This window comes from Pleurodeles waltl, chromosome 6 (genome assembly GCF_031143425.1).
Source record: "Pleurodeles waltl isolate 20211129_DDA chromosome 6, aPleWal1.hap1.20221129, whole genome shotgun sequence".
NCBI classification, from domain to species: Eukaryota; Metazoa; Chordata; class Amphibia; order Caudata; family Salamandridae; genus Pleurodeles; species Pleurodeles waltl.
In genome coordinates, this window is record NC_090445.1 from 399,707,756 (window position 1) to 399,726,550 (window position 18,795).

At 42.9% G+C, this 18,795-nt stretch overlaps 1 protein-coding gene across 6 annotated transcripts in view; it reads right to left on the minus strand.

Annotated features, from left to right (window-relative positions):
* LOC138299775 (cytosolic phospholipase A2 gamma-like) overlaps positions 1-18,795 on the minus strand; it is a 380,498-nt gene that overhangs the window by 343,418 nt on the left and 18,285 nt on the right. Inside the window, exon 2 of one of the 6 annotated variants that reach the window (XM_069238321.1) lies at positions 14,301-14,344. The exons of the other annotated variants lie outside the window; for them this stretch is intronic. Coding sequence (XP_069094422.1) covers positions 14,301-14,303 — 3 coding nt within the window. The 5' untranslated portion in view covers positions 14,304-14,344. The remainder of the gene's footprint in view (positions 1-14,300; positions 14,345-18,795) is intronic. 6 annotated transcript variants of the gene reach the window in all.

An 18,795-nucleotide genomic window follows, 5' to 3' on the forward strand; every position in this document is an offset into this window, starting at 1 on the left:
AAATAGCATAAACTCCTTAACATAAAAACACATACATTACTGAACATGTCAGAATAGCTTAGTGCAACCTCTTTCAGAGGGTCATGGGGCACACAGGGTCTACTGGGCCCAACCAGGGGGTTGAGCTTTTACTCCTGATGCCCTGGGGCCTAACCTACTATGAATTCTGAGTAACTGGGTCAAGTGCACCATCTAAACTTGACTCTCAGAGTTGCATGGGGGGAGGTGTGGCTATAGAATGGTGAACACAGGCTCACAGCTCCATATGCACTCAGCAGCAGTACATCCTTATCTAGCCAAAAGGTCTGTTTTATGACAAAAGAACAGTATTTCATTTTTAATCATACCCACACAAAGGACAAATACACATGCACAAACAATCACATAATCCCCCTTGGGGTTGGGGCTGTAGTGTTTCTATGGTGATTCCCCTCCCCACTACCTCCTTGTATTAACAATTGTAGTTATTCCACATTCACTTTTAGCTTCATCCAGAGTATGCCGCACTAGTAGTCCGGGGCTAAAGAGTCCACTTTTACTCACAACTAAAGTCAACAGTATCCTAGTGCTGCAGCACTACTAGCAGCAAACACTCGCAGGGCCAACAGGCCCGAAACCATTTTCAACCACTCTGGCAGGTGTGAAGCATTCAGAGTTCCTGAGTTCAGCCCATCTGCGGAGGTCACAGCAGCTGCTGCACAGTTCAGGTGAGTCAGCAGCAAGAGGCCCTGACGGCTGTACTCAATGGGTGCAGAATCTCTCATGGACGGTTGTGTTCCTGAATCAACCAAAGGCTTTCTGCAGCTCCTCCTGTGGCAGGGAAAGTGTTTGTTCGACTGCCAATGGGGGGTGACTAGGTCTATACTGTCTTGGGTCCCTTGCCTGGCTGAAGGTGCACATATGCTCTCACAGCATTCTCACTTCTCCGGAGGGGGAGAACAAGTCGTAGTTCTTGGTGCTCTCTGTGACCCCCCTCCAACATATGGGGTCACGCAACTCACTGTCGATGGGCTCTATATTGATTAGCATGTTGAAGTTGTCCACAGTGACCCCTCTGCTAGCACACAGGGCAATGGCCCATACCTCAGGAAGTCTATTCCATGACTGTCTCTCCTGGGACAGGAAGTTGTCACTATGCGCAGGGTCCAGCCTGATCGGCATAGCACAATACATAGCTAGTTTCCCAAAGGCCCTCTCCTAGCATACGTGGGGTTACCGATTTCATCCTGCACACAAGCAATGACCCGATAGATGCAGCAGCAATTGCCTCAAACCTCGCACAGGGAGTCCACTCCACATGGCTCCCATCTGAACCTCTCTCCCTCCAACACTCTCCTTTTCCTCACAGGACACATTGGTCTTGGCAAGCAGGCAGGTGCTGGTGCTCCAGGCACCAGGCAGGTGGTATTGCATTCCCTTAGTGATGTCCCATTATGCAGTAGAGAAACAAGCAGGCATTTTCCCCAAGTCCTGATCACCAGAAGAAGTCTAGCCGAAACTCCCTTCTTCGCACATCCCATCTGGCTGCTTGGCAAGTTACAATTTGAGAGATCTCAAACTCCTGTTTTTTTGTCTATTTTCAGATACCAGATGTGATTTAGCATCTGAGTCTGAAGATTTATGTTAATGTTCTGCTGCTTTTGAAGTGTCCACACCTCTGCTCCCTCTTTCTCTTGAAATGCAATCTGTCACAGCTGGAGTTTTTTTTAAAGCTGCCAGTTCCACAACACAGGCCACAGTGATGTGTGTACCATAAGGTTATCCCATGACCCCCAGCCTTACTGTTTATGTTTCTCTTCCTTGTGATCTCTCACTGAATCAAACCCTTTAAAGTATACAGGAAAAGCCGTGTCTTCTCCTCCCCAATGTGGGTCCCACCCACTTTACAGGAATGCAGCAATATGCATATCTATCTAGGGTGTTCTCTCTGCGTCCTCTCCATGTTACACCATGATGGCCTTGGTCTTCCAAAATGGAAGCCAGGGCCCTCCATGTATTGTACCATTTACAAGTACACATAGAACTAGTGCATTTATACAGCAAATACACACTGCACAGCACTGTATCATCCATGCACTGTACCACTCATACATCCAGCAGTTGTACTGCCCAGCACTATATGCTTTATGTATTGTACCACTGGTAGGGACACCAGCATATGCATTTCATACACATTCACTGTACACTTCATGTACTATATCACTCCCAAGTAGACATACACCCAGCACATGCAGTCATCCTCAACACCCAGCACAGCACTACATTCTTCAGGTACTGTACCACTCAAAGTCACATGAAAATCCAGCACATGCATTCACCATGCACGCACTGTCCAGTACTGAATTACCCCTGTATTAGCATACATACACCCAGCACACATACACCCCCTCAGCACTGCACTTCACACCAACCTGACCTTTGTCAGTGGTTAGTTAGGCACAATGATCCTGTAGGCCTCAATCCAGTGACACGAAAGATTGGTAACTCCTACTGATCACTCCACAGTATTCTACCACCTCTGCACTTGCACTACTTTACTACTGTTGAAGGCTGTAGCCTTCCACCTCTATGAGGGAAGCACTTTGGGTGCCCCTCCTGGTCCAACAAGACCACTATCTGTGAGACAGCCTATGTCACTGCACCCACGCAAGCCTATGACAGCAAAAACCAGCCTATGGGATCGAGACCTTAGTACACTAGGACACTCAGGGCAGGTGTGCACATCTATTACCATGTAGAGGACTTTTCTGTTCCAATACATGGACAGAGCAAATTTATCCCACTCAGTGTGTGCCATCTGCAGCACCATAAACGATGTGGTTGAATGCATGACCTCACTCTACATGTCAACTGATGAGATGTCTTTCAGTATCAAGTACTCTGAGAAAATGAAGTATTAACTTTGATAGATGGTAGATGTGGGGGTGAAGTCTGGATGCCGACCGCAATTGTCGCCAGACTTGGAGCCTTCACTGATCTGGGAGCCCTGGAGGTACCCAACGTCGACATCCGTTTTTGACTTACTGCTCTGGCGAGATAGGAGGCCCTCAAAGTATCCTTGGACCCAATGGGCAGTCTCACTGCACCATTCTTCCACAGCAAAACTTTCATTCAGTGTACATAATGAAAATGTACGCATGTCTGAATTCTCTTCTAAGAAAGCACTTCCATTCCAGGCCTCCATATTCCTTAAGGACTACACGTGCTCCCTATTTGCTTCCTGTGAAAGCACAATTTGCTCTGAATACCTTAGACCACTTCTCAAACGTCTGGCCTTCAACCCCTTTAGTACCCGATAGTTTAAAGATCCTGAAATGTGGGTGACAGCAGTCCTACCAATCTCACTAACATTCTTAAAGAACTCATCTCCAAATTCAACACCTTTTGAATCTCTTTAACTTCTCCTTTGGTAACTTCAACTGACCTTGCAATTACTTCTGTCTGCTCACTACAAAACCTAGATCTTCAAACAACAACACAGCCATCCTCAAGTGTTCTTCTACCTTTCACCTGCCCTGACCCATTATCAAAATGTCCTCCAAATAAATGATCAGACACACCTTCTTTCCTTAAGAACACCGCCACAGGACAATGTACCTTCATAAAACATCAAGGGGTAGAAAGCAGCCCAAAAGGAAGACAGACAAAGTACCACATCATTCCAGCCCAACTGTACTGGAAAAACATTTGATGTGGCTCCCAAATTTGAACTGTCAGATAAGCATCCTTCAGGTCTAAACGAGTCATTCAATCTCCTGTCTGAAAAACATTTCTCAGTTTAGCCGTCGCTTCCATCTTGAAATGATGGTACTTTACGTAATCATTCATATACCTGCAGGAGGCTGGCTCTCCATATAGTGAACGAAAAAGACGTGCACTGTGCAGAGAGTCCAGGCAACCAACTTTGGTAAACAGAGGTTAAAAGCAGACCAACTATTGCTCTATTTTTGTCGTAGTATGGGCGAGTGTTAGGCTTCTCTTGGAGCTGTGCTAAGCACTTGTTGTACTCACAGTATGAATAAATGTGGGCACACACTCAAAAGAATAACTCAAGACCAATTTACAAAAATACTTCAGATTTTTATAAAATTATAAGACAAAGATCATCAAAATTGGCTAAGTACTTTACAAGTTATAATTTTTCAAAGCTTAGCAAAAGTAGTTTTTTTTTGCGGAATTACGCACCATAGGAATCAATGGGAGAAAACTTTAAAAGTGCATCTAAAATCAGGCAATTCTCTCACAAGTGTCACCTAATTTTAGGTTGAAGATTTTGGGCCTGATTACAACTTTGGAGGACGGTGTTAATCCGTCCCAAATGTGACGGATATACCACCAGCCGTATTACGAGTTCCATAGGATATAATGGACTTGTAATACGGCTGGTGGTATATCCGTCACTTTACCGTCACTTTTGGGACGGATTAACACCTCCTCCAAAGTTGTAATCAGGCCCTTTGTGTTGCCAGATGGAGAGGTTTGGGTGGTTCGTGGTTCAAGCAGAAGCAGGGGCTGTAAGTCTTGGAGCAGGTGCAGAACGGAGAAGGGGACAACTTGGAAACACACTGCACAGGAGGAATTAAAGGTAAGACCAGTAGGTCCCCTTTTACTGTAGAGGTCACTGGGGTTTAGGGACCCCCTAGAGCACAGCTGGTGCAGTGCAGATAGGTCAGCCAAGGGCTGTGCATCAAGGATCCTTTGAGACCAGGTGCAGGTCACTTTAAGGGTGAATTGCAGGTCAGCAGGGCCACTCTGGGGATGGTTCTTGGGTGTCCTTAAGTCCCTTGACTGGTGCATGCTTCTGGAGAGTTTGGAGTGGACTTTTCCTCTGGGTGTCCGACACTTGGGGTCCAGTACCTCAGGCTGTGGGACGCCTCTACCACTGCAGGTTGCAGTGCCACCAAACTTGACACACTGGCAGGGTTTGTCTCCCGGTTCGGGCAGGTGAAATTGGGTCTGGCTGCTGGGTCTGGTTCATTGGTTAGCAGCCAGTCATTGAACTGGACTTCACTGGTTCTTGCCTACTGGGTGCAGGGAGTGATGTCTTCACTCTGGAGGAAGGTTCCCAGAACTTTTTAGACGGTTGAAGTCCTCTGGGGTTTCTCAGAGTCTGTCTGATGTTCAGTCGACCCCTTGACGGCGACTGTCAACTCCTGGGGCAGCAGGCAGTGTTTGGTGCCTTTTTCTTCTTGCAGCTAGTAACGCGTCCCTTTATGACTATTTTATTCACTCTGGGACTCGTTTTAGGCCGATTAATCTTTTGACCCTGATTGAAGACACCTTAGGACGAGATAGCTGATCAACATGCCAATCAATATGTCAATAACATCATCAGTATTCATCATAACAAGACAATTCAGATTAATCAATGACATTAATAAGACTCAAAACCCACCATGACCTTTCAGTCATGAATAACCACACAAGTTTAGTTCGATTTTGTGATGTTTATTCCCTATTGATTATAATTCTACTAGCAAGTTTATTTGTCTCAAAACCAAGAAACACATTAGCATTGTCACAATATGGCAACTCTGATAAGATCTCATCAAAGCAAGGATCACAAATATTGGAACATAGCACAACACCATCATAGGTTATCCTTAGCAGAGTATCATTAGAACATTCGAAAAGGCGGTGCACCGCAATGCAAACAAATACATTGTATAAAGTAAAGAAGGAGTCCAATATTCTGGCAGTGCAGATGAACAGTACTTCTTTAATAGTTCTTTGCAAGTCCGAAGTGTTCATTTCACACAGTTCCGTAGATGAGATGTATTAGGACAAAGAATAAAACAGCCTTGTATTCTTGCAATTCCGTAGGCAAATTGGATGATATTATGAGTATCAGCTCTCTGTAAATGTTCTTTGGAGGTTTTTGGAGACAAAACGCCTTTATGTCCCAGACATTCAGGGATAAGGAGAAGTGCATCCAGCCAAGGATTCCAGGAACTCAGGAACAGCAGGGGGTAGGGACATACTCCAGCAGAGGCCATCATCAGGGTCAAGAACAGATCCAGTTGCATCTACTCAGCTGGAAATCTTCATTAAGGGCCTCTTGAGATTGTTGTGACCCTGGAGCTTGAGCAGGATGTCAGCTTTTTGACATGAGTACAAAAGAAAGCAGGCCTAGTCGTTTAGGGCTCTTCCAAGGCCTCAGACATAAGGTTCAGACCCGTCTGATTTTATTAAGGTCTAGTATTGTTCTGAGGTGGGTACTTGGGTTTTCAAATTTATGCCTGGTATTGACTTGTGGATGTGTGACTCCTGGTTCCTTCCTAATAATGGGATAAAAGTCCCAGGAGTTACCCTACCAACTTTGTATATATTTTCTGTGTGCCCTACTACAAACAATCCCACAGTACCCCTCTCTGCCTAAATCCAAGATGGTAAGACCCTTCTTCACTTATGCAGAGCCTGTGTGCCTATCCCAGAGGGCCGATCAAGTAAATTAGCAACCCCTCCTCTATAAGCACTTCAAACCAACTCTAGGGGCAGTTCTCTTCCCCACTGAGATTGCTGTCTGTGTGACTGGGTGAACAAAGGAAGGGACCTGCACAAGTGTCATTTGATATCTGCCAGTGAAAGGGATAGCCTTTGTGAAGTAAATTAAGTCCCTGAGCACTGTCCAAATGGTTATCCGGCCAGAGAAACGGAAAACACCTCATCACAGTCTCTGCTCTGCGATACGTTTTTAACCCTCATTTAGGGCTTAAGCACTCAGAGGGCTGCAGCTAGGGGCTAATGAAACATTAGCCTCAAAGGGATTTAGGCAGGAAGAAGGTAGCTTTCTGAAAGTACCTTTTGATTAATCTTTCTTAAACATCCGACTGCACCAGCAAATTAGGCTTTTAGTAAAGATACAAAGATTCCAAAACTGAAACTTCAAGCAAGTTTCCTCATTGTAGACAGTATTATTACATTTTGTAGTGCATCCCAGTTTGTTGTTGTGGGCCAGCCAGCCTTGCTACCGTGAAGATAGGTTTTACGCGCTAATCAGTGTAAAGATATATTCCATATTAGCTTTCTATATGACATACTTTCAAGTACCTTGCACTCTGCACCATGGGCTATATGGCCTACTTAAGTGTGACTTATTAATATTTAAAAATAAGGTTTTGGTCCATCAAAAATGTTTATTGTGACAAATTACACTGCTACAGTCACGCTACAATGGTAGGCCTGAAGCCATGTTTGAACTGCCACTGTAGTGTATGGTACAACAGTTGCTACAGATTAAGAGTACTATTTAAATTAGAGTCCCTGGGTATACGTTGTACCACAATCTAGGGACTTATAGGTGAGTTAGAATTACCAATTATGGTTCTGCCAATTCAACCATGTTTAAAGGGAGAGAACAGGGACTTTACTACTAGTTATTATGGTAAAACGCACAAAGGTCTACTGCCAACAAATACAGATAGGGAACAAATCTGGGGTTATATCATGCAAAAGACTGTCATTTCCTACAGTGATACTTGAAGGTGATCAACACAGTGGGGTCTCCTGCTTGAATGTGTTCATCCTCTATGTCAGTCACCGACTACACTGCCTCAGCGACAAGCTCAACAATATTGTTAACAGGTCCAAAGGTGTCCGTCATAGATATGTGGCATCAAGGACCTCTCTCTGTCCTTTTTACACACATGAATAGGCTGACATCATCATGCAAATACCATTAAAACAATAACTGCATTAATAGTCAACACTATCCTATAGTACTGTATGACCGATATGTCGATCCGGCTCAGTTAGTTTAATTTCAATTTATTTGTTGCATGGATTGTATTTGCAAGGCAGACATATTTTATAAGAGTTCTTTTGCCAGGTCACTGCATATTGGTGCATGTTATGGAACTTTGTGCACTTGTAAGGTATGTGTCCCAGGACCTATTGTGTTGCACAAATAATGGCACAGACACCACTCTGTGTCACTTTATGCACAGGAAAGAACTGCAGATGGATGTGGTGGTTGGACTTTGACATGGATGACTTATTACCTCTATTGCATTACTGTGAAGATTGTAACTATTTACCATTTTACACAGGTTTGAGTAGATTTCTACAACATGGCAATTTGTACATAAGTGTTCTGTTAGGTATGTAAGATATTTTTGTATCAAACCATATTGATACCTTTTATGACCCCATGTGATAATTCAATCTGTTTTTATCAGTTGAGGGATCTTCATGGGCATCTGCTCCCATACAGTAAGTGCAAGTTTCCCCAAATTCTGCATATTGTATAAGAGGGTTTTTTCCAATTCCCACCTCTTCTAAACAAATGTGGCCCTCAAACTGATGTTCCACCTACTCTATTTAGAGTCAGGACTATCATGTCTGCTATCTCCCCCAGGGCAAAATTGTACACCATCTCTCTGATGAACTTGGAGCATTTGGTGCAAGTACACCAGACCGTCCACTCTATTTAGGGAGGATGTTTCGATATACATTTTGTTTTCTTTTGGCTTGGAACCACCAGAAAAATGTTGGTTGTCCTAAAGAGAAAACAATATATTACTCTACACCCTTGGAAAAAACCTACAAAAGAGTCACGGTCATTTTATATTTTACTAAAAAATACTCCTGCTTTGGGTGTTAGAATTTGTAAAAAAAAAACGTTTGCTCAGCATCTGCATGAAACATGAAAACATGAAAATTTTCAATGCCGTCAGCGAAGCTGTTGTGGTTACTGCTCCACTGAAGAAAGAGATCTCCCCTCCAGGCCGGCGGAAATCTCTAATTAAGGTGGGCAGTAGTCACCAGGACGGCAGAGGTTATTAATCTTGGCCCCTTGGCAGTACTTCATTTGTAAAAGAATGTGTGCTGGTTCCCAAAGCTCTGCTCAGGAGTCTCGGTATGGTGCAATTTAAATTTGGGTACCCAATACCAAGACTGCATTTACTTGAATTTACTGCATGCCTATTTAATCCATTACCAGACACTCCCTGTCCCTTTATCTCACTCTTGCAGACTTCTGCTTTTACACTTAAACAGTGTTACTCTTCCTCAGTCTTTCCACTTTTTTTGTTTTGCCACCTCTTGCTCTCAGTAAATTGCTGATGCAAAAAAATGTTTTTTTACAGGACTAGCCTCCATGATTCAAATTCAAACACTTGATGGCTTTATGTATTGGCTAAGCATTACACCTCTTTTATCACTTTAGATACGTTTTCTAAATACATTTTCACAAGAAATTATTTCTTGCATACCCATGCTTGGTCCGGTAAAGGTGGAAATGATTTTTTGTTAGGCCTTGCAGGACATTAAGGAGTTTGTAATGAGGTTACTAGCCTGTCACTTTAGCAATTGATAATGCCATGGCTTGGTAGCGGTATTTGTAATAGCAATAGAGAACTGATCTCCTGGATGTGGCACCTTGGTTTCCCCACTTTCCTGTTCGTTAGGGGTGACATAATGAGTGATTGTTTCTTCCTTATTTGTGGAATCAAGGAAAAGTAACAGTTTAGAAATAGAATTAGGGAACCTTCACCTCTATGGTTGCAGAGCTACCACTCAACTTCACTGCAAAGTCAAAGCAACATTTAGATACCTAGAAAAGTACCAATGATGCACCAGTTAAGTCAAAACGGAGTTGTTTTGAGTGGATATTGCCACACACCATTATAAACATTTAATTTCATGGCTGATTAGCCCTGAGGGAGATAATGTTGCTATCCACTGCCCTAATTGGTTCCAGGTTTTCTTTCCAGGTCATTGATATTGTCAGGGCTTTTGGTAAAAGCTTTATTAAATAATGTGCCAGAAGCTCCTAAATCTACAATGGGTTTGGCAACTTTTCAAGATAAGGCAAACAAATGAAGTTCATATATATGGCTAGATGTTTGTATGTCTGACCTGAGGTACTTGGTAAGGTCTGTCTCCCTTACTGATGGGTATTCCCATTTTCAATTAACTCCAAGATTGATTCTTGTCTCAAGGTGTGGACAGTGGGAGTCTTTGCCATAGTCATTCAATCTCTAAGAAAATGCTCAGGTTTGTACAAAATAAACGTTGATACAAATGAAGGTTGTTTTTCCTTTTCTTTCATGGAAACTGGACCCTGTATTTCCCTTTTATTCATTAATTCAGATCAATAATTAGTAAAAGTTTCACTTTTTTCTTTATGGATTAATACCACATTAGGATTGTTACTACAAAATGTTTCTCCAATGCTTTCAAACAAAATGATGCTTATTTTAACAACTAAATGGATTAATTCAGAACCAGTTCAAGGAGGGTCAGTGAGCTGGGCATGTACATTCTTCTGGCTATCTTAAAGTTCCACAAAAAAAAGGATGACCTCTTAGCGCTCCCCAGTGGGGTGTACTTTTCTATGTATGGCAAGTGTCCTTGAGCAGTATGATCCTAGGGAGTGAAGAGCTTTTGTGACGTTTATTGAATTACTATCACCAGCACAGAGTTGACTGAACATTACTGCATGTTTTTTTGGTTGTATGTAAAGAGTGATCATATAAGATAGAAGATCACTGTTCTCTTGTTTTAGGCTTCATGTGCATGTAAGTATATTTGGGAAAGACCTTCCTCATACCCTCCATAAAAGTGGCAAACTCACATAAAAAGCGTTCAATCATTTCCACCAGAAGAATACACTATGGGTCACATTCCCACTTAGCTACAGTATCATAAAGGCCACCAAAGAGGATTCATGAAAGTGGAATATTTGGTACAGTTCCCATTGGACTGTCACATGGGGTGGGCGGAAATGGGGACAGGTGGAGGAGTTTCATGTTCAAGACCAAAAATTGAGCTGACGTGCTTTAGGTTAGATATGAAACTTGGATTTTTGAAGCAGGGATGCCGATTCACACTGGCTCTTGTGGAAGCAGCGGAGACCACGGTTATGTTTGGGTGATAGATCTCTATTCTTGCTCTAAGAGGCAGATTCTCTAATCAGATCACTTATAAATCTACTTGGATAGCAGCTCAAACACATCTGCAATTGACAGGCTTGAGGCATGACACTGGAATTGGCTTCACCTGGGCCTGGGTTTCCATTGTGATTTGATTTGCAGGAATAGGATCAATGGCACTAAAGTAGCAATAGTTTGTGGGACTGATTTTCGGTCATGTCTACTGACCAGTATCCAGTTGGGCTGCTATGAATGTTAAGTGCAGCCTTCCAGTCCCATACCCTGTTCTGTCCTCCAGGCGCTGTTGTACTGCAACCAGTGCTGGTGGCAAGGTGGGATGTAGAGGAAACATATTTAGAGAGAAAGATTTCTGTACTTGACTTGTGCTGTTTTATCTTCAAAGGACAGATGCACCCAGAAGTGAATACAAATCTGTGCCAAGTTATGAACTAGTGATGGGACAATTTGAGCAGACCTCTCACCATGGCCAGGTAAGTAGATAAGAAATCTGAGGCTCAGACTGCGAGCAGAAACGTCCTCTGTTGAGATCAAAGTTAAGTATTGTTTACAGAGATCCACAAAATTAAAATGTAGCACATTCTCTGTGTCTTTTTCATTGTACCTAGATCTCTCTACTTTCAAACAACTTAATACAATTCATTTTCATACCCAAGACAACCTTTTGTAATGTTATGGAGATGGCAAAGCTCATTTTCCAATTTGAGATACTCAATATGGGGGTCTATGGTTTTGTGATTGCATGTGAGCTGTGAATCTGGCAAAAGACTCTGTGCAGCTTCAGATCTTTAGGAGAGCAATGTTCGAACAACAGAGCTAAGAACCGAGGAACACCAGGTTCTAGTTCACAGCCTCCATTAACAAAGGTCCAAAGGGAACTTGTGGTTCAAATATTAACCACTTCAAGAAAAAGTGAGCATCCATCCAGAAGGTCCGGGACGTTGACCTTTGTTTCTCACCCCTCAGGTGAGATAAGATGAAAGTGAGAAAAGTCACCCACACTTTCTTCAACCAACTTTTGCAACAGAGTCTCAGTGCTTTCAAATCCTTTGATACCACAGAGATGATTAAGCATCTGCAGTAATTCATCCGTAATAAATTTCCCAGGCTACACAGTGGAGAAAACAAGAAGAGTCAGATCAGGAAGAAATAGTGTCTGCAGACGTCCTGCAAGCACGGGAACAAGAGACTGATCATAGCCTGATGATGTTTGTAGCAAAAGAAAATATATATACACTCAGGTGAAGAAAACCAGAAAGTAATCTCTTCACTTTTGGGCAGTCAGTACTAAAAATATCCCAAGAGGCACATTCATTTTGTTGCAGAACATTTTAAATAAAAAGTCAGTTTTACAAAGTTCAAATCATTGTTTGAAAAAAAATATGAAAGCTAACCAAGGCTGTAAGACAAGATACACATTTTCTTCAAACAGGTTCCATTTCAGAGCAGAAGAATGCCAAGAATTAAACAAATAAATACATATGTCAATTAACATGTACAACGTAAGTGCACCATGGGTTGGCCTCCCACAACAGGTTGGGTGCTGGGCTTGAGAAGCCAGGCCTTGCATCCAACCCCACCAATGTAGTTCTGAAGGCTGTGGCTGTAAGGTTTAGTTTTAAATAGCAGAGCCTTTTTTACTGATTTTTTTACAGTTCAGTTTCTAGTATCTACAGCCCTTTTATAGATGATGTAATCAAGTAACCTATTCAAATACGTTATCTGAGATTTCATCATTGATGTCATCATGTCTATGCAGGGGTCATGAGAGATTTCATACAGAGGTAATCAATTTTCTGTTAATTTCTACTATTAATGAGAAAGTGTTAGATACATATGGACCCAAAGCTAGTACAAAGACTAGACTATACATGGTCTAAAGACTCTATATGGCAAGGAACTAATGATATTTCTAAAGGTTTAAAGAGTAGCCAATTGCTAAAGTGCCCTCTTGATTCTATGTAAGGCATGTCCCAAGCCACTCCTTCTCTTCTCAGACTTTCCATATTATATTTATATCACTCACTATTCAAATATTGCATCACTTCTTGCTATTTCATTGCCTGCTTTTATTTATCATGGTAATTAAGCCTGGGCAGATATTCAATTACATTGGAGTAATCAGAGTAATTTTGATAATTCCACATTACTCTTTGATAAAAAAAGTATTAATAATAAAGTGATTGAGTCCGCTCGTGTAATTAGGAGTAACTTGGGGAAAGTAAAATCCTACTGCGAGAGCATGCACTTCTGTTCATGTTCTGTTGCATTTAGCACTATTTTCTTAGAGCAAATTGCATTATCATGTCCATTTTGATACAAGGCTGCACTTTGCACTAAGAAACTAGCGCTAAATGCTGGAAGTAGGTTAGAAGAAATCTACACCAAATGCACATTTAAGGAGCATGAGCAGCTGTTCATGCTCACTTCCAGTGTTCAGTGCATTTAGTGCATCCTCCAATCCACTTTGGAGATGAGAAGGCATTTTTACTCCAAGAAAATAGGGCTAAATTTAGAATTACTTTCTCAAGTAACTGTGTTAGCTTGCTGAAGTTTTGAGTAATTCTGAGTGATTGCATTACACAGAACTACGCACTACGCACACTTCTACGGGTAATCAGAATACAGATGCTGCCCTATCATTTTATTATAAGTGCTGAGAGACATATTTATAATTATTAACAGAATAGTTACAGGACGTTCAGTTTAAGTTTAGGTCATACTAAAATGCTTCCTTGCATCTATGCTTACTGCAAATGGAAGTTCTAGGCCTAAAGATAAACAATTTATATTCAATGTAACCCCATTTAGAATTAAACTAAACAGTTTTATATTAAGTTTGTGAGTTATATGGGCTGATGTTATAGGTTCCAGATTTCTTCTGGGTTTGCTCATGGTCATTTGGATCAGAGTTGGATCACTTAAATGCACCAAGGAGTTATTTGGAAAGTTGGCTGTGAATGTAGGCAGCTGTTGCCACCACATCTCACCCTCACCCCATAGATTTGCACCAAGTTTCAGTTAGGACAACACGATTGTACCCTAGATCAGTGGTTCCCAACCTGTGGTCTGGGGACCCCTGGTGGTCCGCGAAGCCTTCTCAGGGGGTCCGCGAGAGCCTAGAAAATTAAAAAATATTAACAAATATTGACACATTAGGTCCCCAGCTTCCAGTAATGACTCAGGCGAGGGTCCCCGGATTCCAATGATGATTCAGTGGGGGTCCCTGGGTTCCATTAATGTTAAAGTGGGGGTCCACAGAAATCAAAAGGTTGGGAACCACTGTCCTAGATTATCTTTACTCATTCAAGTGAGCATTTTATCCGATTCGTACCTGGCATAGACAAAGGTTTGATTTGGAAGCCTCTACGGGCAACTAGTGAATAATATTAGTAAGATTCAACCTACCATTGATGGTTGAGTAGGTTTTGATGATCAGTCTTCTAATATAGCTACAAGAGAAACATGCAACGAGAAATTAGCATTTTTACATACTTAATCCGAACGGTGAAATGTGTGAATGTAGAAACATTACACAGGCAATATAACAAAGGTTAATGTGAAGTAAACTTTAAGTTAAATGCTGGATTTTAATATATAATGCATGATAAATCTATTAGAAATAGTTGAAGGTTTCAGACATAGAAAATGGCAACTAGCCTCTATTCACTCAACTTTCCCTGTAAAGATCGAAATAACGATCCCAAAAATGAGACTGGGGATGAATGCCAAGGGACAGATTCATTTCTTATACGCTTGAACCATAACACAAAAACATATATTCAAATGTTTTATTCTAATGGTAGGAAAATGTGCAGTCATGATAATGAACACTGAAAATAAAATCTCACATTCATAACCATCTGGAATAGAAACAGGACTAAATAGTTCCAAAAGGTGGTAGAAAATGTTGGTTATGTGTCTCTGTAAACTTCCATTAAAAATAAAGCTATTTATATAGACTATGCACTAAAAGGCGAAAACAATACATTGTGTAATAATGCTTTAAACATCTCATGATCTAAGCCAGCTCTCTAGCTTCTCAGAACGATGCAGCCTCCTAATTCGAGGCATCTTTCCATTAATTTTGGTGAATGCCGGGATTAATGTGCAATTTGACCAATGCTCCAAGCTATCTTTTTCGCTCAGAGACTAATAACTTCCAAGACTAAGGGCCTGATTATGCTAAAGGCAAATGGGGTTACTCCCTCACAAATGTGACGGATATCCTGTTCGCCATATTATGAGTCCAGGATATCCTGTGGAGATTGTAATACGACTGATGGAATACCCGTCACATTTGTAGTTCAGTATTCCATCCGCCAAGATTGTAATCATGCCCAAACGCTCTTGAGGGCAATCCACATTTCAAGAAGCACCATTTTCATATCAGTAGACATGCAAAACAACTGCACAAAATTATTAAACATTGTATAAAACAAAAGCCATGCATGATCTTATCATCAGTTTGCACTCTCACCTCACCTATTCTACATTTTGGGGGTGATTACAACTTTGGCGGGCGGTGGAGGCCACCCGCCAAAGTTCCCCCAACAGAATACCGCTATGCGGTCAGAAGACCGCCGCGGTTATTCTGTGTTTCCTGCTGGGCTGGCGGGCGACCGCCAGAAGGCCGCCCGCCAGCCCAGCGGGAAACCCCTTCCCACGAGGAAGCCGGCTCCGAATGGAGCCGGCGGAGTGGGAAGGGTGCGACGGGTGCAGTTGCACCCGTCGCGATTTTCAGTGTCTGCATGGCAGACACTGAAAATCTTTTTGGGGCCCCCAGGGGCCCCATGACACCCCTCACCGCCATCCTGTTCCTGGCAGTCAAAACCGCCAGGAACAGGATAGCAGTGAGGGGGTCGGAATCCCAATGGCGGCGCAGCGGAAAACCGGCGGTTTCCCGCCGGTTTTCCGTTTCTGACCGCGGCCATACCACCGTGGTCAGAATGCCCTTGGGAGCACCGCCAGCCTGTTGGCGGTGCTCCCGCGGTCGTTGACCCTGGCGGTCAATGACCGCCAGGGTCAGAATGACCCCCTTTGTGTCCATTGATGTCATTTAGAGGGCACCAGGCATCGCAACAGTGACCCATGGCTTGCCTACTGTGACCCCTGATATTGTCCTTGCTACCCCGAGGCTGAGAGACGTAAGGGCAGTCCCAGAAACAGAAGTTATACGATGCTGAAATAAGACATGTTGGTGAAAAACAGCTGATAGTCAGGGAGAGGGAACAACCATTGAAGCAGGGTTACAGTATCAGAGATGTGATAAAGTGAGATGAGAAAGAGATAGCAAAGAGTGACTACAAGAGAGGGAAAAGACAGGTGTGAGAGACAGAAGCGTTATAAGAAGACAGATTAGAAAGACAGCTGAGAGAGGTGGGGGTGGGGAGATGGACAGTTGCAAAATTGACAGCTGAAAGAAGGGGGCGATTGAGAGAGTGGTGGTAAAGTGACACAGCTAAATGGAAGGCAGAGGGGTAATATAGCTTAGAGTCAGAGACAGAGTGGAGCTAGGAAGACACATACATGTTAGAAAAATAAAATAGAAGGGATAGATGGGGATGAGGAAATTGGAGAGATATTGAGAGGATATTATGACAGGCGGATGCGAAAGAAGCAGGCCATAGATTATAAGAGGTGTGGGAGACAGGTGAAAGATAAGTGAAGAAGACAGAACAGAAGAGAATGTCTGGTGGGAGAGGTGAAGACATGGTACATTATAAGGGGATTTGGCAGAGGTATTTACCTTTGTCCAAATATGGGCCACAATCCTAGTCAGGGTAAGTCACACACAATCCACATTATCCTGTGCCCACCCTCTGGTAGCTTGGCACTGAGCAGTCAGGCTTAACTTAGAAGGCATTTTGTAAAGTATTTGTGCAATAAATCATACAGTAACACAGTGAAAACACCACAAAAATATGCCACAGAGGGTTAGAAAAATATTAAATATGTATCCAGTTAAATTAAGGTCAAAACGATCAAGATTCAATAAGCACAAGTTGAGATATTAATTTTGCAAGGTTAAAAGTCGTAAATTTTAGAAATCAACAGTTGTCTCTTGTTTGCACAAAGTACCTGGTTTGCGTCAAACATAACACGCACGGGGACCACAGAGGAGGAGATGCGTGGAAAAGTAGTGTGTGCACGAGCATTTCAAGTGCAGCACAGATGATGCGTTGTTTCATTCAACGCTGCAAGGGGCATTGCGCCGATTTCCGGTGCACAGTCTTGGTTCCTCACCGCAATTCAGAGATCTTTTTGACGCCGAGGGACGATGCGTGGAAATTCTTGGCGCGTGGGATGAATTCACAGGCGTTGCGTCGATCTGGTATGGCGATGCGTCCAAGTTTCTGTTGCACGACAGATGCTGCGTTGATTCTTCACTCTGGAAGTCAGGCTGCATCATTCCGGCTCAGCTGTGCGTCTATCCGGTAGGGCTGTGCGTCCAATTTCCAGTTGCAAGGCAGGCACTGGGTCGCATCTTCACTCAGGAACTCGGGCTACACCATTCCGGGTTGGCTGTGCGGCAATTTACTCATCACAAGGCAGGCTGTGTGTCGTTTCCGGCAAGCTGTGCATTGATTTTTGGCACACAAGGAGTTCCTTAACGAGATAAAGTCTTTTTGGCCCTGAGACTTCAGAAAACAGGAGGCAAGCTCAATCCAAGCCCTTGGAGAGCACTTCTCAGCAAAGTCCGAGGGCAGCAAGGCACCAGACAAACAGCAGAGGAGCAGTCCTTCTCAGCAAAGCAGTTCAGATGAGTCCTTTGGGCAGCCAGGCACTTCCCCTTGACAGGTTACAGGTTCAGGTCCAGAAGTGTCTGATCTGGTGGGGTCAGGGAACCAATTTATATACTTTATATAATTTATATAATTTATATACTCAGAAATGCATTTGAACTGGGACAGACTTCAAAGAGTGATTTTGAAGTGCACAAGGTACCCTTTCAGTACAGGTTTGCCTGCCAGGGTCCCAGTGGGGGGTTTGGCAGCCCATTGTGTGAGAGTAGGCCACTAGCCTTTAAAATGTAAGTGTCAGGCCCTCCACTTCCCAACCCAAGAAGACCCATTGAATATGCAGATGATTGCAGGTGTGACTGAGTATCCTGTGTTTGTGGTTGTCTGGGTGAAATGCACAAGGGAACTGTCAACCAAACCAGCCCAGCCCAGCCATGGATTGGAGACAGGCTGTAAGGCACAGATGGATTTTAAGTGCAGACAAATGCTCACTTTCTAAAAGTGTCATTTCTAAAATAATAATATAAAATCCAACATCACCAATAAGCACACTTTTCTATTACCATTCTGGCCATACAGAATCTACCACTCAAACCATATATGAGGGTAACCCTAATGCTATCCTATGAAAGGAGCAGGCCTCACAGTAGTGGGAAACTAATTTACGAGTTTTCCACTACCACGACATATAGAACACACAAGTACATGTCCTGCCTTTTATCTACATGTCACCCTGCCCTATGAGTTACCTAGGGCCTACCTTAAGGGGTGACCTATGTAGAAAAAGCAGAGTTTAAAGCTAGGCAAGTACTTTGATTGCCAAGTCGAAGTGGCAGCGAAACTACACCCACAGGCCTTGCAATGGCAGGCTGAGATATGATTAAGGAGCTACAACCAGTGCAGCAGGCCACTGGTAGCATTCAAGTTACAGGCCCTGGGAACATATAGTTGACTTTACTAGGGATTGACAAATAAATCAAATATGCCAATTGGGTATGAACCAATGTTACCATGTTTGTAGGGAGAGAGCATATGCACTTTAACACTGGTTAGCAGTGGTTAAGTGCACAGAGTCATAAAACCAGCAAAACCAGTGTCAGAAAAGTGGAGGAAGGCAGGCAAAAATGTGTGAGATGACCACCCTAAGTCTTTCAGGTCTA